At 41.4% G+C, this 22,192-nt stretch overlaps 1 protein-coding gene across 1 annotated transcript in view; it reads left to right on the top strand.

Annotated features, from left to right (window-relative positions):
• ACMSD (aminocarboxymuconate semialdehyde decarboxylase) overlaps nucleotides 1–22,192 on the top strand; it is a gene marked incomplete at both ends in the record, with an annotated part of 51,142 nt that overhangs the window by 22,473 nt on the left and 6,477 nt on the right. Inside the window, 3 exons of the mRNA XM_079781720.1 lie at nucleotides 1,129–1,222; nucleotides 3,932–4,027; nucleotides 5,382–5,554. Coding sequence (XP_079637846.1) covers nucleotides 1,129–1,222; nucleotides 3,932–4,027; nucleotides 5,382–5,554 — 363 coding nt within the window. The remainder of the gene's footprint in view (nucleotides 1–1,128; nucleotides 1,223–3,931; nucleotides 4,028–5,381; nucleotides 5,555–22,192) is intronic.

The raw sequence follows: 22,192 nt of genomic DNA, 5'->3' as shown, positions 1-22,192 counted from the left end.
GCATCCATTATCAGGTTTATATCAAAAGGTTTCTATCTCTTCTGCTCCTCAGAACCTGTTGAATTAGAAGTCCTTTCGCCAATCTACCCTTTGCCTGCCACATCCAGAATCCCATGTTGTCCCAGAATTGCTTCTCCATTTTTAAAAAATGTTTCTGTACAGAAGTCCCATTGTATCAAACTAGTGAGTCCACATATTAATATGTAAGGGTCAGATGAGTCATCCAGCCCCCAGTATATTTGGAAATGTGCTAAGAAAAATATGTTTTGAACCTTGCTAAGCACTAATACTCAATGCCTGTTGAGGGGACTTTTTAAAATGAAACATTTTGCTGAATAAAGGTCATTCCATCCAGATGGTATTTCCATTTCCCAGAAGGCCCTGGAACAAGTTTGCTCATGACCTTCATCACAGCACATGCCTGATGGAGGCATTGAGATCGCTTCCTTTCTTTAAAGTGATTTCATTCACACCAGGCTGTTTAGGGACTCCTGAGGCTGAGCTCCTGGGGCTTTGTGAAAGCCTGCAGACCCCAGAAATTCCCACCCTCTATCAGGCTCTGAGTGACCAGAGGCTTGGGTCAGGCCAACCTGCCCCAGCCCAGTCCTGAACCCCTGACTCTCAGCCCATCACTTCCTCACTCTCCGTATCCTCAGTTTCCAAGTGGAGGAAAGGAGGGGACACTCCAGTCCTGACTCCAAAGATAGAACCTGAGCAGTCCTTCCGAAAGAGTAGACCAAGGAGGAACCAGCGGGGGAAATTTCCCTGGCATTTGAGGTACAAGATCAGTCCTTAAGCATTTTGCTCTCAGCCAAAACATCTGAGTGATGGATGTTTGCTGTGACTTGTTTTGCCAAAAAATATATTTAATTCATTAACCTCAATGGTAAATGCACACACACACACACACACACACACACCCTCATTAAATCTAAGTGTCCTTTTTATTTTCCAAGCAGGAGCACAGATTATCAATGACTCTTTTATAAAGATCAGGAAACAACTTCAAAAATATTTGGTTTGTGTATTCAGATCAATATAGACCTAGGGAAAAGCAATTTCCCTAAAATAGTACCCCGTATCTGCTGGCTCACCCAAATAACCCTCTCTCTCATTCCTTCTTTGAAGGCAGCTGAGAAGCTGAGCTGTTCCCTATTCGTGCACCCCTGGGACATGCAGATGGACGGACGGATGGCCAAATACTGGCTCCCTTGGCTCGTAGGTTTGTGTCAGCTTGCGGGTCTAGAAAAGAGATCTAACTTTTGTATGTTTTCCCCAGTTATCTGTGAAACACTATTATGTCAAAGAGAGAAAGTTTAATTTATTAACAGGATTGTGCATTACTGAGCTCTTACTCCGATTATTGCTAAATATATTACCTCATTTAATTGTAATCATATTCACACAAAACGCTCTGAGGCTGACATTATAATAACCATTTCATGGACGGAGAAACTGAATCTCAGAGGGGTTAGGAAGCTTGTCCAAGTCACACAGTTAGTAAGTGAACATGGAATTTACCCAGATCCGTCTGACTCCAAAACCACCTCACCACACAGGCTCCCAAAAAGGCTCCAGAGATAAGTAACCGATTGCCTGTCTAACCGACTTTTCTAGAAGCCAATAATAGCATCAGCTCTTTCAAATGAGAGCCCTGGAGTTAGGAGGGAAGGTCACCTCACACCGCCCAAGGATCGAGGCCCTCGATGACGGGTGACCCAGGCTTTCAGTTTCCCTTACCTGCTCCTCTCTTCTGCTCTTTGCCTCCTCCATTCATTCGTGGTTTCAGATGAGGGACAGGGAAGAGGAGAGGCCTCCCTTTGGCCTGTCCGCTCTCTCATTAGCATCCTGATGAGAAAAAGACAGGAAGACAGGTTAGAATCCTGGGGCCACGTGGGAAGAGTGCAGCTCGTCTACAAACCCAAGGAGTGGTCCCCGCAGAGCAGGGCTGGGTTTCCTTTGGGAGGCCATTACCCATTCCCTTCTCAGCCTCGTTGGTACAGGTAATTAAGAAGTAACCACCATAAAGCATTAAATGGAGCCGTATATTGAAAGTAAAACTGAATTTCAGTTCCAGCTCGTCTAGATTTATTTCTGTAATACCCGTGGCAAGTCATTTCACCTCCTGACACCCCAGTTCCTCGTCTGTAAAGTGAGAGAACTGGTTTGGATTCTCCTTCTACTCTGATATTTTATGCCCCTGGCATTGCTTTTGGAGACCCGTGTATGTAGTAAGGCAGCTTCCTATCTACTCCCCACCAAATTTTGAGCAGGGATTAGTAGAAAGAGATCACCTAAGAAGCCCCAGTGCTTTCCAGCTTCAAAGAAAATCTCGTTCTAATTCACACAGCACTTTGACAAGCCCCACAAACTTCTATACATGGCAACTTCCCACATGAAAAACAGAGGAGAGAACAAAGGGGTGCTTCGTCATTCATTTATGCAACACATATACACTGAGGTCCTGCAGCATGTCAGGCCTGTGCTAGGCACCAAGGATACAGACGTGGACAAAACCTCTGCCTTCCGGAAGTCTATGTTCTGGTTGGAGGAAAGAGACAATAAACAGGCACACAGATCATAAACAGGCTAATTTCAGAATTCTATTCTGACGCAAAGGTGGTCATTAGTGATTGGAGGATTCCCGGCAGGGGTGGGTCATACTCCGATTTACACTGCAAATATTCTGCTTTGGCTCCTGTATGGAGAACGGGTTGTGGAGTTATGGCCCAAGTGATTAATGGGAAGCAGAATCATAGGACCAAAAGGAAGTGATGCTGTTCATCTCCTGCCTTCATGAAGCTCTGCCCATTTCAGATGGACATTAGTCTATCATGCTTCCAGAATTCCCAAGAGGCCAGGGAGCCAGGGTGTCGCTGTCCACAGAGCAATGGGGCAGATGAGCACCCACTAAAGCCCCATGAGGCAGCTGGAGAAGCAGGCTTCCCCAGAAGGCACCAGGCTCAGCTGTGGAGCCTGCAGAGATTCCTTAACCACAGTCTGGAAAGCAGTCACCTGAAAATGGAACCCAGAATGAGTCCGAGAAAGTAAAGACACCAGGCATGAAACAGACACTTCTAGGAGCTTGAAATCATTCACTTTAATCCAGCTCTTTTCTTTTTTATTTGGGGTGTGGGGGGAGAACCATCAATTTGTTGTTCCATTTATTTATGCATTCATTGGTTGATTCTTGTATGTGCCCTGACCGGGGATCAAACCCACAACCAAGATGATGCTTTGACCAGCTGAGCTACCTGGCCAGGGCTTAATCCAGTTATTTTCAACCTCAGCTCTAAGAAGCAGCAAAAATTTGTGAGGAATAATAATATGAGTCAATATTTATTGAGCACTTATTAAGTGGCAAGAATTAACAACGATCATCCCAACCCATTTACAAATGAGGAAATTGAGGCACAGGGAGGCAATTAATATTTCTTGAGTATCTCTAATGTGAAGTTCTGGCCAAGAACTTTCCTGACATTATTTTCAAGGCTCCACAACAGCCTTGCAAGATGGGCAATACTGTCCCCGTCTCACAGGTGAAGCGCAGGCTCGGGGGCTTTAAATACCTTGCCAAAGGCTGGAAAGCAAAAATGGGAGGAGTTAGGGTTCAGCCCAGACTCATTGTACTGTCTTGCCCCATTGCATCCAAAACTGAAGCTGGGGGAATCAGGACAAAAAACAGGTCCTCTGGCTCCTTGGCTATTCTAGCCATTAGGTGACTCTACCTGCAAGTGGCATATAGGAAGCATCAGATGGTTCTGCTCGCCAAGGTAATAGCCTGTATATAAGCAAGCCATGCTAGGGCGCAGGGACCCCACGTTTCTCGGCACTGACAATTACAGCAAGCCGCCGTTCCCCACCCTGAGCATCACTGCACTTCGTGCGAGAGGGGACAAGCCCTGTACCTTGTGACTGTTTCCTCTTTCAGGAATGCCAGCAGAGACCACCACAGCCATTTGCTCCATGATCATGGGTGGAGTGTTCGAGAAGTTTCCTAAACTGAAAGTATGTTTTGCACATGGAGGTAAGACCTCATCTGTTTTGGTCAGCTCAGCTGCCATAACAAAACACCACCTTCTAGGTGGCGTAAACAACAGAAATTAATGTTTTCACAGTTCTAGAGTTCCAAGACCAAGGTGCTGGCAGGCTTGGTTTCCAGCGAGACCCCTCTTCTTGGACTGTAGAAGGCCACCTTCTTACTGTGTTCTCACATGGCCTTTACTCTGTGCATGCACAGAGAGGGAGGGAGGGAGGGAGGGAGGGAGGGAGGGAGGGAGATCATTCTGCTGTCTCTTCCTCTTCTTATGAGGACACCAGCCCTATCAGATTAGGGTCCTACTTTATAACCTCATTTAGCATTAATTATCTCCTTAAAGGCCCTATCTCCTAATACAGTCACATTGGGGGTTAGGGTTTCAACATATGAATTTTGGAGGGACACAATTCAGTCCCTAACATCCTTCCAGTAATCATTCTAGTCACAAAGTATATGATGGTTCAAGGGACCAAATTCCATTTTTGCTGACAAGTTTAGTTTGATTGGCACAGTTTTTGCTTTATTTTGTTTTGATTTGTTTTTATTTAAATCTCTGTCAGACTACAAGCTGTCCAGTTTCCAATAATCCCTACCATTCACTATTGTTTAAAATAGACCTATTTTATTCATTTACATTTCCTGCTTGGACTCTATAAGTAATTGAGTTTGTGACTCTTGGACACACAGACACACACAATCAAACTCTTCGTGCTGCTCTCTAATTTTTTTTCCTTCTCACCAGCATATAGAGACATCTTCCAGGTCAATAAGTATAGAACTTCATCATTTTTGATCATTGCAAGTATGGCAATACATTTTTAGATATTATAATTATTATTTAGATATTCCCTAACTGATAAGTTGCCTCAATATTTTTCTCATATGACCACACTATTTGAAAACTTTGACCACATATCTTTACACACTTGTCTTCTCTCTTTAGGATAAATTCCTCAAATTTGAATTTCTAGATGAGTTGTGGGTTCTTCTGGGTCATCTCTCAGCATTTGGGACCTAGTAGGTCCTTTGTTAACCAGCTGGGTTATAGTAACTTTTCTTTGCATACAACATGAGGATTAAAAGGAATCCTTTTCAGCTCTGGCCGGTTGGTTGGAGCATTGTCCCATACACCAAAAGGTCATGGGTTTGATTCCGAATCAGGACACATGCCCAAGTTGCAGGTTCAGTCCCCAGGTGGGAGGCAATCAGTTGATGTTTCACTATCACATCTATGTTTCTCTATCTTTCTTCTCCCTCCCTCTCTCTCTAAAATCAATAAAAAGAAATAAAAAGGAATCCCTTTCAATCGAAGCAAGCCCTCAGTAATGGGTTTTACTTGCAGGTGGAGCCTTCCCCTTTACAGTAGGAAGAATCTCCCATGGATTCAGTGTGCGCCCAGATCTGTGTGCCCAGGACAATCCAATCAACCCAAGGAAGTACCTGGGTTCCTTTTACACAGACTCCTTGGTTCATGATCCCCTGGCCCTCAAGCTGTTAACAGATGTCATAGGAAAGGTAAGCTGGGTCTACCATCTGGTTGGCTTATAGAGAGCAGAGTGCAGGATCAGCAACCAATTACTTGGTATCTCTCCAAAAAAGGGGGATGGAAGAAAAGGCAACTGAAGAAAGAACAGGGACAGTGAAATTTGGGATTAGGCTTGTTTGCACAGGGGGTGCTACGCAAATCATCCTTCACCAGAGAGTATGTATCTCCAGGGAACCATTGTATATGCCAGGGAAATCCCAGATAATCCACATGGCCAGGAATTCCCCAGATCAGCTCCTCTTTTTTAGGGTCATCTCTGTACCCATTCAAAATGACACATCACGATGTAGTACGCAGAAGAGAATCAACAGTTTTGAAGTCAAATTGACCTGGGTTAAGATCCTGGCTCTCCCTCTTACTGGTAGGGTAAATTGTGAGCCTAACTGTCCTCATTCACTAAGTAAAGAAAACTGGAACATTAAAGAGGGGGAAATGGATCACCTGAAATTTCTTCCTGAAACAGCATGGCCTACGTTTTGAAAAGGATTCTCTCATTTGGAAAAAGACCAGCACAGTAGTACTTTAAATCTCACAAGAAAAAAATCTTTCCTCCCTTATAATGTGCTAGCTGCTCTCTCTGTTGGCAGCATCTCCACCCTTAAGTATTCTTTGAAAATGCTAGCTTGGCAAATTATCACAATTTTAGAGCAAACACCAGTCTGATTAGTGAAAAGTCTGAAATAGTTTTTCAATTCTGCTGTATTACTGACAGATATCTGTAGGAGGTTTCCAGATTTTCCCAAGGAAAACAAATATTAGGGGTTTTCTAAAAGAACGTGGACATACTTAAAGATTTGCAACATGGTACTTGGCTTTAGAGGAGACACAAAGGCAAGCATTTAAATCTTGTTTAGCAGAAAAAGCGGCCCATCTGAAAGGTGCAAGTAGTGTTCTGTCTCCAGCATGGAGACTTCATCTCGCTGTGGAGCTGACTGCCTCTCTGCTGGAGAAACTGGCTAGAACATAAACGTAACACATTCTGGTTTGGTAATAAGTTCTGAGATGTATGTCTGAGCCTTCGAGCTTTTGTGTTGTCCCTGGCAAAATGGATGCTTAGCAGCTGGTTGTGACTGTGGATTATTTTTGGTTTGGACAGAGGGGTTAGGGGCAGGTGTGCACACAGGCAACTGCAAAGAGGAGAAGCTGAGAGGCTGTGAGCTCTGGCCTTTGAGCAACGGAGGAGGGGAATGGGATATGGCGTGGAATTTGGGAAAGGGTCATTTCTACTTCCTCCCATCAAGCCTAGTACCCCCTGGTTTTCTTGAAAATGGCAAAATCAGGGGAAAACACCCTTGGAAAATATAGCACTGACCTCATGAGGGATACCATCCACAGTGAGGCATACTCTCAGCATGAGGGATACTTCAAACAGCATTCAGGGCAATACGTATTGGCCAGGGGTCAGAGCAGAAGTGGAAGAACATGCAAAAGCCTTGGGAAAGACGAGATAGTGAGCATATGAAAGTCCCTCTTAGGGACCCACAGAAAAACTCAGAGGGCACTTTGCAAAGTTAGAGAGCTTACATTAAAATTGTGAAGATTGGAGCCATTATAATTTGGGCGTCCAAAACAAATATGACCTCGTTTTATGTGGCCTCACAGTCTGGTGAACCAGGACATGTAAGTAGTATCTATAATGATAAAAGGGTAATACGCTAATTAGACCGGATGTCCTTTCGGACATCCTTCTGGATGACCTTCTGGATGAAGCCGGGGCTGCAAGGGAAGCCCAGGTCCCGGGTGCCAGAGGGAAGCTGGTGCCGGCAGCCGGGGGAAGGAAGGCCTACTATTGCATGAATTTCGTGCATCAGGCCTATAGTATATTAATAATTTAGGATTCTCTTTAAAAGACTAATGCTTCCTCATTCTAGTTATATTCACATCAGCAAATCTCTCAAAAACAATCCCCAAACCAAAATGGCTGAGGAAAGTCCTAGCATGGCGGCTGGGCTAGAAAGCCACTGTCCAGATTAGATTGAGAGGACTAATGCTGTGGAGGGAGGCCTCCAGGCCAGGGGAAAAGGAACTGATGGGATATTTGATGTGTTTGAGAAGTTGAAACAATGATTGCCAGGCATGCAGCAGATCTGTTGATGCATTAGGGACAGACAAATAGTACGTGCACAGAAAATTAAGCAAATGAAAGAAAAGGAAATAACTCCAAGAAAACAAACATCCACATCACAGCAGATAACCATTGTACATTGCTTAATCAGCAGTGAACAATACTTACAGTCATAATAGTGTAAGTACTAAGTACTGGTTTAACTAAAAATTGTAATTCTATTGGGAAAATGGAGAAAAAAAAGTTGAGTAAGAAAGAAAATCTCAATGATTATAACAGGAAGTCAGTAAATACTCTCTAGAGCAAGCATGTCAAACTCACGGCCCATGGGCCGCATGTGGCCCACAACAAATATTTTTGTGGCCCAGCCAATATAATGGCATGTAAGAAAGAATAAAAAATTTGTAACTTAATTTTTACAATATTCTGTTATACATAGTTATTAATAACGAACTACTACGTTCGCTAATGACTGATTACTATAATCGTGTTGCATTCATTTCCCTACACGCCTTACACGCAGGCACACCATTTCTCTCCACTAATACCAGCAGCGAATATTTTAGCAGCCAATTGCCACAACATTAGTATTGGACTGACTTGTTTGATCTGCGCAACAGGAAATATTTCGCTTTCAGAGAACAAGAAAAATAGGCTTATTTGCGTTACGCTTATTAATTTGTGCAGTTATTCAGTGTCTGGTAAGTTAATGTTTAAGAAAAAATATTAATTTTATTAAAATGTTCTATTATTTTATGTTTAACAATTACTCATTTATTTCAGCCCTTTGTATTCAGCATGTCTCTATCGAAATAAACCTACGTTTCTAAGAAAATTGAAGCTTTTGGTTTTTTTTGTGGCCCACATAAACTTAAACCTTGTTTATTTGGCCCATGTTAGCCTTTGAGTTTGACATGCTTGACTTAACCCCAAACTACCAATTTTATAATTCTCCTCTTGGTACATATAAACACATTGTGTACCATCGACTATTAATTCTATCTTCTTGAAGAAATACCTTCAGGAGTCTTCTGATTTGCTCCAATCTGGATTGGGTTGGTATTTAGACCTGCTGCACAGCTGTCATCTTGAAATCTCCCTTTGCTCACCACCCACCCTCCCAGCACACACACACACATACACACACTGAATTCCCTGTTTCCTGAATCCTATGATTTTCCAGCTGCTTGGTGGAGAATATCCTCCAATAACTTTCTGAGAAAGGGCATATGAGAGATGAAATTTTTGAAACCCTAGTTAACTATAAATGTCTTTATTCTTCCTTTATAATGAGTTGTTTGGCTAGGTATATAATTCTAGCTTGGAAACTGTTTTCCCTATTAATTTTAAAGACATTTTCTATTGTATTCTGACTTCCACGGTTGCTGTTGAGTAATGTAAAGCCATTCTAATCTTTGAATCTTCATATAAAACCTGTTCCTCTCCCTCCTCGCCCCAATCTCAAAGACTAAGATTTTCTTTTTGTCCTGAAGTTTCATAATAATGTTACTTGATGTGTAACATTTTCAGTCATTATAATAGCTACTTGGTGAGCCCTTATATTCTGTACATTTTCTTAATTTTTTTCTTTCATAACTCCCTTTCCTCTGTTTTCTCTTTCTGGAGTTTCTATTATTCTAAAGTGGAACCTTATTTTTATTTTTGTCCTGAATCCCCCTTCTTTGAGTTTTTGCTTTATGTTCTGGGAGATTTCCTGAAGTTTATTGATAAGACCTTATATTTAATTAACTTTGATTGTTTATTTAATTTTCAAAAGCTGTTATTATTGTTCTTGCTCTCTAAACTTTTGTTAACATCTTCTTGGTGTTGAGTGGATACAATATCTTTTCTTATCTCTCTGAATATACTAATAATTTTGGGAAATTTACTTCTCCCTGCAAAACTTCATCCAATAGGTTTTTTCCTCTTTTAAAAAAAGTCTCAGTCTTTCATATTAAATGTTTTCCTTAAATGTCTATAATCCTTGGCTGTCTGCTCATATTTAAGAGCAGTAACTGAAAAGGTGACCAGAAGTATCTGCATATGGAGGGGGCCTATCAAGTGTGGTCTTCTCTATAGAGTAACTCAACTTAGCCATGGACTTTGAAAGATGTGAGTAAATTGAATTCTTGTACATTGCTGGTTGAAATATAAAGTGGTGCAGCCACTTTGGAAACCAGTTTGGTGGGTCTACAACAAGTTAACCATAGCCCTAGCTGGTTTGGATCAGTGGATAGAGCATCGGTTGGCCTGCGGACTGAAGGGTCCGGGTTTGATCCCAGTCAAGGGCACATGCCCAGGTTGTGTGCTCAATCCCAAATGTGGGGTGTGCAGGAGGCAGCCGATCAATGATTCTCTCTCTTCATTGATGTTTCTATCTCTCTCTCCCTCTCCCTTCCTCTCTGAAATCAATAAAAATATTTTTAAATAAATAAATAAAATATTTTTTTAAAAAGTTAACCATAGAATTAGCATATGTTCCAATGCCACTCCTAGATATATACCCAAAGAAATTGAAAACAAGAATTCAGACAAATGCTTGAACACAAATGTTTATAATAGCATTATTTGCAATAGCCAAAAGGTAGAAATAACCCAAGTGTTCATCAACAAATGAATTAGGCAAAATGTGGTATATCTATACAAAGGGATATCATAATCAGCCATAAAAAGAAATGAAACACTGATACAAGCTCCAAGTGAATGGACCTTGAAAATATGCTAAGTGAAAGAAGGCAGACACATCAGTCACATGTGTTATGAGGCTATTTGCATGAAGTATCCAGTATAGGTGGATCCACAGAGACAGAAAGCAGCATAGTGGTTGCCAGGGTCTGGGGGTTAGGGTGGAGGGAGAGGGCAGGGGGAGGAGGGAATGGGAATGACTGCTTTATGTGTATGAGCTCTTCTTTGCGGTTGTGAAATGTTTTAGAACTAGATAGAGGTGATGGTTGCACAACATAGTTAATGTACTAAATGCCACCAAAGTGTACTAATACACTTTAAAAATGGTTAACATTTTTGCATTTTTTAAATTATAGTTACCTTAGTGAGTGTGAATTGATATCTAATTGTAGTTTTGATTGGCATTTCCCTAATGACCAGTGATGTGATATGAATTGCACCTCAATTTTTTTAAAAAGTGAAGATGCCTCCCTGCAAGTTAGACGTTCATCCCCTCCAACTAATATATCTATTCATATGTTCTTTTCTTTATTTTTAAAAAGAAACCAGAAATTCTTGTTCTGTAAGATAGAAAGTGTTTTTATTTCACAGTAAAAGAAATGATTCACTTTTAGAAGGAGCAATGTTATTTTAGGCATTTTAGGCCTCAAATTTCTACAAAAGGCTTAAATGTGATCTTATCTTGGGTATTTGATCTGTGGATTAAAAGTTGAACCTAGGGGGATGAGAAGAGATAAACCAAAGAACTTATATACTTACTACAGGCCTGGTTCATGACATTTGTACACTGGGGGGAGAGGGGGTGGGGGTCCCTCAGCACAGCCTGTGCCCTTTAGCAGTCTGGGAGCCCTCGGGGGATGTCAGTCTGACTGCCATGGAGGCGGGAGAGGCTCCAGCCACCGCTGCTGTGCTTGCCAGCCATCAGTCCAGCTTCTGGCTGAGCAGCGCTTCACCTGTGGGAGAGCACTGACCACCAGGGGGCAGCTCCTGCATTGAGCTTCTGCCCCCTAGTGATCAGTACGCATCATAGCGATCAGTTGTAATGCTGTTCGGTTGATTTGCATATTACTCTTTTATTATATAGGATATTCATAGCCCATGGACACTGGCAATAGGGTTGTGAATACCTGGGGGGCTAGGGGGCGGCAAATGGAAGACATCTGTAATACTATCAACAATAAAAAATAAAAATAAAATGTTGAACCTAAGCTGGAAACGAGTCGGGCTCGAAGGCCAAAGCTTCTTCACCCCTTTTCCATGCCTTCTTTACCATTCCAGACCGCTTTGTTCAGGAGCTCTAAAGGTTAGGATGATCTGGAAGCAATGAAAAGATCTTTTATCACCAAAGAAAGACTTTATGAGGTTTTAGGCAGTGGAGCATATCATATGTGTTTGGAATATTTCCATCTGATTTAAATTTAAATGTATTTTAATATGTCTATCCTTAACAACCCCTCCAGCCTGTATTCTGGTGAAAGGATGTTTTCCTGTGCACTGTTGTCCTAGATAAAGTGGGACCCTTTTTGTATCTAAGCTTCCTGAGAACAAGAGTGTATCTTACTACCTTTTCAAGAAGTTGTGATAAATGAGAAGGTCAAGTTCTGGCTCTACTTCCTGTTAGCTGGGTGATCTTCAATAGCAAGTCACTTACCTTCTCAGCCTGTTTCCTCAATTGTAAAATGGAGATAATAACCAGGTAGAGTTGATGTGAGGAGCTAAATAATACTATGCCAAAGGACAATACAAATGTCATTGATTTATATTACCCAGTGCTTTACAAATAGTAGGTGTTAAGTTAATGTTTGTTTAATTGAGTTGTGTAATGATCTTGTGGATATAAGGCTAATCTTACTTTGCATTGATTGAGTTAAATCTGGCTCTTTCTCTAGGAAATTATGTTTCAGGGAACCAACTGAATCCTAGGTATACTAGAATGTTTGTAGTGAGCTATGTTATAACAGAGTTATGTTGTATTTACTGCAATGCTACTAATGAATATGCTAATGAGAGGGTAGTTAATTGTTCCTTTTCCAGAAGACAAACGAACGCTCCTCCGCTATTTGAATTTATTTAGTAAGCCACATCATTCAGTGTGCACAGCATTCCCTGAAAATGTGAGAGAGCTAATGCAGCCCAGCAGGTGAGCACTTTATTTCTCTTCCCTGGCAGGAATACTAATCACTAGTATCATCAGCTCAGTAAGTCTTTGGCCTCATAGGCTATGTGTGCTGCCGGCTTTGGGAAGGGAAATATATGCTAGGCAGTCTTGTTGGTACTGAGAAATCAATCAAGATCATTCCCCGCGTTACTGCCTGATAAAGAAAACCAGTGTCCGTCTAGAAGGTATAGTGTCAGGATCCCAGAAGAGGCCACCATGGTACCCAGAATGCCCACCATTAGAATTATTCCTTTGGAGTTAATGGTTTTCAGAAAGCTCCAACAAAATGTAGATGTTGTCAAGAATTCCATTAGCACAGATATCCTTAAAAATTGGTTCATTATCAATCCAAGGGAATAGACTCCTAAATCACAGACAAGAAGACAGAAGAAAGTTCCAGCTTTTGGGAGGTCAGGATCAGGTATGTTACTTGGGATTCTGCATGTAATCCACTTAAAACCTAATCAATTTGCAGTTACAAGATAATAAGTAGTAGAAAAAGCAATACAAAAAGTACTTTTAACTCAAGAAGTGTTCTTTAGCATCAATCGAGTAGAGACTGATACTAAGCCATGGAGCATGCAACCTTCACCCTGCAGGACATAAGACGTGTGAGGAATCTCTTCTCCCACCTTTTCCCTGCTACTATCTCTTTTCTCTCAGAACAAGAAAAAAATTATCAAGAACTTCACTTTCAGTTCTTTTATGCTTACTTCCCTCTCCTTTATGAAATTACTAACAAATTTTAAAAATTGTCAAAAGTTTACCAGGAGGTATCAACAAAAGGTGTACAGATAGATAAGGGTATGGAAAATTCACAAACTAGATTGTTACAAGAGGATAATTAACCTCGTATGGAGAGGAGTCGTAAACAATAGCTATAAATAATAATTAAATGCTGCCAAATCTTAAGTTTGGTGTTCTGCCACAGGCATCCAAAATCTAGTTAGGAAGGGGAGCAGGGACACATCTTAACCAGGAAGGATAAATTGCTGAGGAATGGTTTTCATTTCTGCTTTAAAGCCATTTGTTTTCTCCACATTAAAACAGAACAGACACACACACCCCTTCTTAAAATGTATTTCTGTCCTAGGCCATAATACTGGGAGTGGAAGAATCCTGGAAAAGTAAGAAAAATTAATTTCTAGATTTTAATTTCATGCCAATGTAGTTGACAAATGTAATATAAGCATGGGACTTTTAAAAATTATGTTGTGTTTTGGCATTGTAAACAGCTTTAGCAAAAGGAGTAGCAATATGGACAGATGAAACTCCAGTGAATACCAGCAGACAGTTAAGAACAAGATCAGCTGTTGGCACAGATGTCAGTACATATAACTTTGGGTCTTTGGGGCTTCCATCAGCAGGTGTAGTTACTCAGTTTTATTCAGTAATGAATATAGGAATCTAAAAATAATTGTTAAGTCTATTGTGGCCTTTCTCTAAATTTTATTTAATATGGTAAAATAATATTTACCATATTATTTCATGTAAATATTTTCATAAAACATAGGGGGAAAATTTTTGTAGAAATCAAAGTGTCACATCCTCACAACAGTTCGAATTTAGAGTTTAAAATACATTTAATATTTAAGGCTTAGTAATAATGAGACTTCCCTTTTTCCTACAAGCCAGTATTCATTCCTTCAATGCACACATTTGTTAAAGCAACTCTCAGATGGATTATAGGTGCATGTCGGAGTTTTATTTCCAAGTTGTTTCAAAAGAAGAGGCTTTCTGAACAGCACAGTTCAAAGATTCTATCTTGGCAGAGACATTTTATAGGGGGAAATGGGTCCAATAGTTCCGTTAGACTGGGGGGGAAAGAGGAGGAGTGGGGGGAGAAGAAAAATTATATCTAGAAGGCTAACTATTTTCTAGGAAGAGCAGCTAGTCACATCGGACCACAAAGTGCTGCTTCAGCTCAGCTTTGGGACAACTTTCTTTCTCACATTTATGTGTGTGTGTGTGGCGGGGGAGGGGTCGGGGGTGGGGAGTGGGGAATGCCATGTAAGGAATTTGGGCTTTACTTTCTGGATAGTGGGAAATTATTGAAGAATTTAAGTAGGGATGGGGCATGATTGGATTTGCATTTTTAAAATACTATAGCATTCTCTCCAGTGTTAGATATAGATTGAAATGGATGAGACTGAAATCAGGGACACCAGTTAGAAAATTATAGTAGTGGCCCAGTTTAATTCAATAAACATTGACTCTATACCAGGCCTTTGGCTCAGAGATGGAGACACTGTATATGTCCCATTTCTTAGCTGAGTGGAGGAGATAGAGACACAAGCCTGGCTCCACCACATTATTAGCTGTGCAACTCTAAACAAGTTAGTTGTCATCTCTGTTTATCTGTTGAATAGGAATAATAATATTAAAACCTATCTCAGCCGAAACCGGTTTGGCTCAGTGGATAGAGCGTCAGCCTGCGGACTGAAAGGTCCCAGGTTTGATTCCGGTCAAGGGCATGTACCTTGGTTGCGGGCACATCCCCAGTAGGGGGTATGCAAGAGGCAGCTGATCGATGTTTCTCTCTCATCGGTGTTTCTAACTCTCTATCCCTCTCTCTTCCTCTCTGTAAAAAATCAATAAAATATATTTAAAAATAAATAAATAAAAATTTAAAAAAATAAAACCTATCTCATAGGAAGGTTGTGAGGATTAAATGAGTTAATGAATGTAAATGGCTTAGAACAACATCCTACAAATAGTAAGCAATCAATAAATGCTAGATATTATTACTATCCTCTCTAATAAAAGAGTAACATGCAAATTAACCATCACTCCGCTACATAAACCACACCCACCAGCCAAGCCACGCCCACCAGCCAAGCAGAGCGAGTATGCAAATTAACCCCAACCAAGATGGCTACCAGAAGGGAGGCTTGGGTTTCCCCGGCAACAGAGGAAGCCAAGCTTTCCACACACTCTGGCGGGCCCAGGCCTCCACTCAAGGATACAAAGTTTCAATTATAGAAGATACATCAATCCCAAGAGAAGTGGCTGCTGGCCACAGAGCGAGCAGGAGGCTTGGCTCCACTCCAGGCTACAAAGTTTCCATTGTAGAAGGTAAATAAATTCCAGATACCAGGGCCTCTGCTTGGGTCGCCAGGGGCGTGGCTAGCCTGCAAACCACCACAGGCCCTCGCCCAGGCCTCTCCACACCCCAAGGGAACCCCACCCTGATCCAGGACACCCTTCAGGGCAAACCAGCTGGTCCCCACCCATGCACCAGGCCTCTATCCTATGTAATAAAAGAGTAATATGCAGATTGACCATCACTCCAACACACAAGATCAAGATAGCTGCCCCTATGTGGTCAAAGATCCTGACCCCATGTGGACACAAGATGGCCACCACAAGATGGCCTGCAAGGGAAGGCAGTTGAGAGGGACCAGGCTTGCAAGGGAGGGCAGTTGGAGGCGATCAACCCTGCAGAGGAGGGCAGTTAGGTGTGACCAGGCTGGCAGAGGAGGGAAGTTGGAGGCAAACAGGCTGGCAGGGGAGCAGTTAGACATCAATCAGGCTGGCAGGGGAGTGGTTAGGGGGTGATCAGGCTGGCAGGCAGAAGCGGTTAGGGGAAATCAGGAAGGCAGGCAGGCGAGCAGTTGGGAGCCAGCAGTCCTGGATTGTGAGAGGGATGTCCGACTGCCCGTTTAGGCCTGATCCCACTGGGCAGTCGGACATCCCTCGAGGGGTCCCAGATTGGAGAGAGTGCAAGCTGGGCTGAGGGACACCCCCCACACACACCCCCATGCATGAATTTCGTGCACCAGGCCTCTAGTCTATAATAAAAGGGTAATATGCTAATTAGACTGGACGTCTTCCAGATGTCCTTCCTGACCAAGCCGGGGCCGGAGGGAAGCCAGCCCGGGTCCCAGGTGCCTGCGGGAAGCCGCAGGAGGGAAGCCCGGGTCCCGGGTGCCAGAGGGAAGCTGGTGCTGGCAGCCAGGGGAAGGAAGGCCTACTCTTGCATGAATTTTCATGCATCGGGCCTCTAGTTATTCTTATAAGAGAGTAACTCATAGAAATGTAAGAAGTGCTATGAATAAAAGTGTGTATTTGGTGCTTCAGGAATAGAGAGGTCACACTTGGCTGAGCTAAGAGATGGTGAGAGCCTGAATTAAGGGAGAAACTAGGGAAGGGAAGTACAAATGATAGATGCAAGAAATAAATACAGGAAAAATCCAAAGCTTAGTGACCCATGACATCCAGACATATCTATACTTATGGATTTAAAAAAACAAAACTCCATATTGTTAAGATATCAGTTCTCTCCAAATTATAGGTTCAACATAATCCAAGCTGAGGCTAAAATTTATAGGCATATACAAAGAATCAGAGAGGCAAAATAATTTTGAAAAAGAAAAATAAAGTTGGAGAGTTTCAAGAGCTGCTATAAAGCTAAGGTGGACAACACAACGTGGCATCAGCATAGGATAGCAAGGAGGTTGATGGAGTAGACAAGAAAGTGCAGAAATAGACTCACTCTTGTCTGGTCAGTTAATTTATGACAAAGGTACAGAAGCATTTAAATAAGGATTGGAAAGCCTTTTCATAAATGGTGCTGGAACAAGTAGATATCCATCTGAGGTTAAAAAATGAACCTTGACTCTACTTCACACCACACACAAAACTTAATTTGAGGGTGTCTTTAATGCATGCAGGTTTGGTTTGCAAGGACCAGTGAATAGTGCCCAAAATTCCTGTTTGTTGGCACACTGTCGAGGCTACTGAGAGCCCATGTTCCTGAGACTTTTCCCTTTCCACAAGAAGAGAATAAAATAGATCAGATGATGGCAGCAGTGTTCTTAACAGCCAGGCCTCAGCAATCAGTGACTTTTGAGAACACGGATGTGTATTGCACTGAAAAGGAATGGGCAAGCCTGGTGCCTGCTCAGATCCTCATGTACAGAATGGGATGCTAGAGAACCATGCGGCCGGGGCTTTCCTAACATCCTCCACTTCCAAACCAGCTCTGATCTCTCAGCCTGAGCAAGGGAAAGAGCCATGCTTCATCCAGCCACAGGAAGCCCCAAAGAGGAGGAGCAAGAGATCAGGTCCTGCAGGATACATCTCAAAAACAGGATTTACCTACTTAGCTAAGATCTTATCACAAGTAATAAAATTAAAAATTCTTTAAAATCATCAGTTATGAGAAGGCAGGACAAGATTTAACCAGTTTTCAAAGTAAGAAATTGATTAAAAACCATTGTAAATTATGTCAAATACACATTTTCTTTTTCTGTAGATTAATAGATTTAATGTTTTCAATTCATTAAAATTATTCATTTTAATGTACCAAAATAGTTAATTTGAGGATCATACACGTAAACATAAAAGCTGACACTATAAAATTTCAAGAAGAAAATGTAAGAGAATATCTTCTCAACTTAAAATCCAGCAAAAATATTTTAAATATATTTTATTGATTTTTTTACAGAGAGGAAGGGAGAGGGATAGAGAGCTAGAAACATCGATGAGACAGAAACATCGACCAGCTGCCTCCTGCACACCCCCTACCGGGGATGTGCCCGCAACCAAGGTACATGCCCTTGACCAGAATCGAACCTGGGACCTTTCAGTCCACAGACTGATACTCTATCCACTGAGCCAAACCAGTTTCAGCCCAGCAAAAATATTTTAGACAGGACACAGAAAGAAATAAACATTTTTTAAAATGATCAAATTACAATTCATCAAGTTAAATACTTCAGTTCATCATTAGAAAAATTAACTAAATGAATAGGTAAGTCACATAATGACACAAAACATATTTTTATGATAAAGGACTTGTACTCAATAATAAAAAGGCAACCCAATTTAAAAATGAACAAAAGATTTAAATAGCCACTTTCCAAAAGACATACAACTAGCAATAAACATGTTTACAGAAGCAGGGGGATATGAGTGAATGTAGCCAATAGATACAAACTTCCAATTATAAGGTAAATAAGCTCTGAGTATGTAATGTACAGCATGGTTACTGTAGTTAACAATACTATGTTGTATATTTGAAAGTTGTTGAGAGTAAATCTCGAAAGTTCTCTTCACATGAAAAAAATCTATTACTATGTGAGGTGATGCATGTCAACTAAACTTACTGTGTAATCATTTCTCAGTATATATACAGTAGTCCCCCTTATCATCAGATTCACATTCCCCAGTGTTAGTTGCCCATGGTCAACTGCAGTCCAAAAATATTAAACAAAATAAGCAATTCATAAGTTTAAACTTACACACAGTTCAGAGAAACGAGATGAAATCTCATGCCATCCTGCTCCATCCCTTCTGGGAAGTGAAACATCCCTTTGTCCAGAGTACCCAGGGTGTATGTACAGCACAATAAGAGAGAGAGACCACATTCACATAATTGTCATTCTTATAATTATTCTATTTTGTTACCAGTTATTGTTGTTCATCTCTTACTGTGCCTAATTTATAAATTGAACTTTAGAATATATATATATATTTATGAAAAAAACATATATATAGGGTTTGGTACTATATAGCTTTAGGCACCCAATGGGGGTCTTGGAACATATTCCCTGTGATTAAGGGGGACTACTGCACATATCAATTCATTGTGTCACACCTAAAACTAATACAATGTTATATGTCAATTATATCTCACCAAACTTGGAAAAAAAAGAGAAGAAACTAAAATATGTTCTTTAAAATGGTAAAAAATAAATAAGCAAAGATGCCCCACATCATTAGTTCATCAGAGAAAAGCAATTTAAACCACAATGAGGAACCACCACCCATCACTAGAGTGGCTAAAAACAAAAAGATAGAAAACTCTTTTGGGAATGTGGTGGAGCAACTAGGACTTTCATACACTGCTGGTAGAACACACTCCTACCCTACAACCACAAAGTTGTACTCCTAGGTATTTACTCAAGAGAAATGAACACATATGTCCAAAAAAGGGTTTTACAAGAAAGTTCATAGCAGCTTTACTCAAAATAGCCAAAAACTGGAAACAATTTTAAGTGAAGGGACATGAGAGAACTTTCTGGGGTGATGGAAACGTTCCTATCTTGATAGGGGTATGAGTAACACAGGTGTATACATTCGTCAAAACTTATCCAACTAAATACTTAAGAATTTTGCAGTTTACTCTGTAATTAATACCTTTAAAATATTGAATTCTAGCTAGTAAGTTTGCTTTATGCAGCAGTATGTTTTAGCAATCCTGCAAATACTTTCTGTGCATTCTAAGCTTAAGCAAAATGAGTAAATTAATTTAGTAAAAGTGTCTTCCTGTTGGAAAAGGTAGTTACAAATATAGATAAGTAGATATAGAAATATGGGTGTGTCTGTGTACACACACAGAGTTCCATATCCTATCTAATAATAGACAAATATGCAAATTGACCATACCTCTGACACACCCACAAGCCATGTCCACCATCCAATCAGAGCGAGTATGCAAATTAACCCAAACCAAGATGGCTACAGCCACAGAGAGCAAGGTTTCCTAGGTAACAGAGGAAGCCAAGCTTTCCACCTGCCCTTGCCAGGCCTAAGCCTCCACTCAAGCTACAAAGTTTCAATTATAGAAGGTAAACAAATTCAAACAAATGGCGGCAGAATGGAGCTTGAGAGAGCAGGCCAGGGTTGCCGCCGGCAACAGGGGAAGCAAAGCTTTCCACACACCCTGGCTGGGCCCACCCGCTTAAGGCAACAAAGTTTCAATTATAACCCCAACACAAATGACTGCCAGCCTCAGAGGGAGCCCCAGGCTTGGCTCCGCTCCAGGCTACAAAGTTTCAATTGTAGAAGGAAAATAAATTCCAGATACCAGGGCCTCTGCTTGGGTTGCCAGGGGGCGTGGCCGGCCTGCAAACCACCACAGGCCCCTCGCTCAGGCCACCCCACACCCCAAGAGAACCCCCACCTGATCCGGAACACCCTTCAGGGCAAACCAGCTGGCCCCCACCCCTGTACCAGGCCTCTATCTTATCTAATAAAAGAGTACTATGCAGATTGATCATCACTGCAACACACAATATAGCTGCCCCCATGTGGTCAAAGATCCTGCCCCCATGTGGACACAAGATGGCCACCACAAGATGGCCAGCAGGAGAGGGCAGTTGGGAGGCACCTGGCCTGCAAGGGAGGGCAGTTGGAGGTGATCAACCCTGCAGGAGAGGGCAGTTAGGGGTAACCAGGCCGGCAGAGGAGGGAAGTTGGGGGCAAACAGGCTGGCAGCAGAGTGGTTAGGGGGTGATCAGGCTGGCAGGCAGAAGCGGTTAGGGGCAATCAGGAAGGCAGGCAGGCAAGCAGTTGGGAGCCAGCAGTCCTGGATTGTGAGAGAGATGTCCGACTGCCCGTTTAGGCCCGATCCCACCGGGATCGGGCCTAAACGGGCAGTCGGACATCCCTCAAGGGGTCCCATATTGGAGAGGGTACAGGCTGGGCTGAGGGACAACCCCCCTCCGTGCATGAATTTCATGCACCGGGCCTCTAGTCAACAATAATTATCACAACATTTACCAGAGCTTGGTTTCTAAATACTGTTTTCCACTGTAAGGAAGCTAGGCTGCTTGCAGAAAAGGCTGATTTAAATACAGATAAAGTACAAAATGAGCTAGAAGGACTTCCAGTGCCTGAGAGTAAGAAAGTACTCAAAATAATGGTATCATACTTACTGGCAAAAGATTGAACGGTTCTTCCCTCACCACTTAGATTCAACATTGTACTGAAGACTTTAGCCATGGCAATTAGAAAGGAAATTACATGAAAGGCATACAGATTGGAAAGGAAGAAATAAAATTATTTGGGGATGACATATAGACAATTCTAAGGAATCCACAAATAAACTATCAAGGCTAATAAATGGATTCAGCAAGGTTGTAGAATACAAAATAAATATATGAAATAAACTGTATTTATATTTACTCGCAATGAATAATCCATAAATGAAATTGAGAAAAACATTTCATTTACAATAGCATTAAAAAAGAATAAAATACTGAGGAATAAATTCAATTAAAGTATAAGAGTTGGACACTAAACTATGAACCATTATTGAAGAAAATTAAAGAAGACCTAAATAAATGAAAAGTCATCCCATTGATTGGAAAGCAATATTGTTAAATGGCAACATTCTGACATTGATGTACAGATTCAATGTAATCCCTATCAAAAAAACAGACGTGCCTTTTTTTTTTTCTTTGCAGGAATTGACAAGCTGGTCCTAAAATCCATATAGAAATGCAAGGGACCCAGAATAGCCAAAACAATCTTTAAAAAAAAGAACAAAGAGGATTCAAACTCCCAATTTTAAAATTTTCTATACAGATACAGTAATCAAAATTGTCTGGTACTGGCATAAGGACAGACATAAAGATCAACTGATCTAGCCTGGCCGACATGGCTCAGCGATTGAGCATCAACTGTGAACCAGGAGGTCACGGTTCGATTTCCTGTCAGGGCCCATGCCCAGGTTGCAGGCTCGATCCCCAGTGTAGGGTGGCCAGGAGGCAGCTGATCAATGATTCTCTCTCATCATTGATGTTTCTATCCCTCTGTCCCTTTCCCTTCCTCTTTGAAATCAATACAAATATATATATTTTTTTTAAAGATCAGCTGATTTTGAACAAAGATGTCAATACAAGTCAATGAGGAGAGAATAATCTTTTCAATATAATATAGTGGGACAACTGGATATCCACATGCAAAAAA

The sequence above is a fragment of the Cnephaeus nilssonii genome (genome assembly GCF_951640355.1).
Source record: "Cnephaeus nilssonii genome assembly, chromosome: 10".
Lineage (NCBI taxonomy): Eukaryota > Metazoa > Chordata > Mammalia > Chiroptera > Vespertilionidae > Cnephaeus > Cnephaeus nilssonii.
The sequence above is the reverse complement of the archived record's forward strand: the minus strand, read 5'-3'. Positions and strand labels throughout refer to the sequence as shown.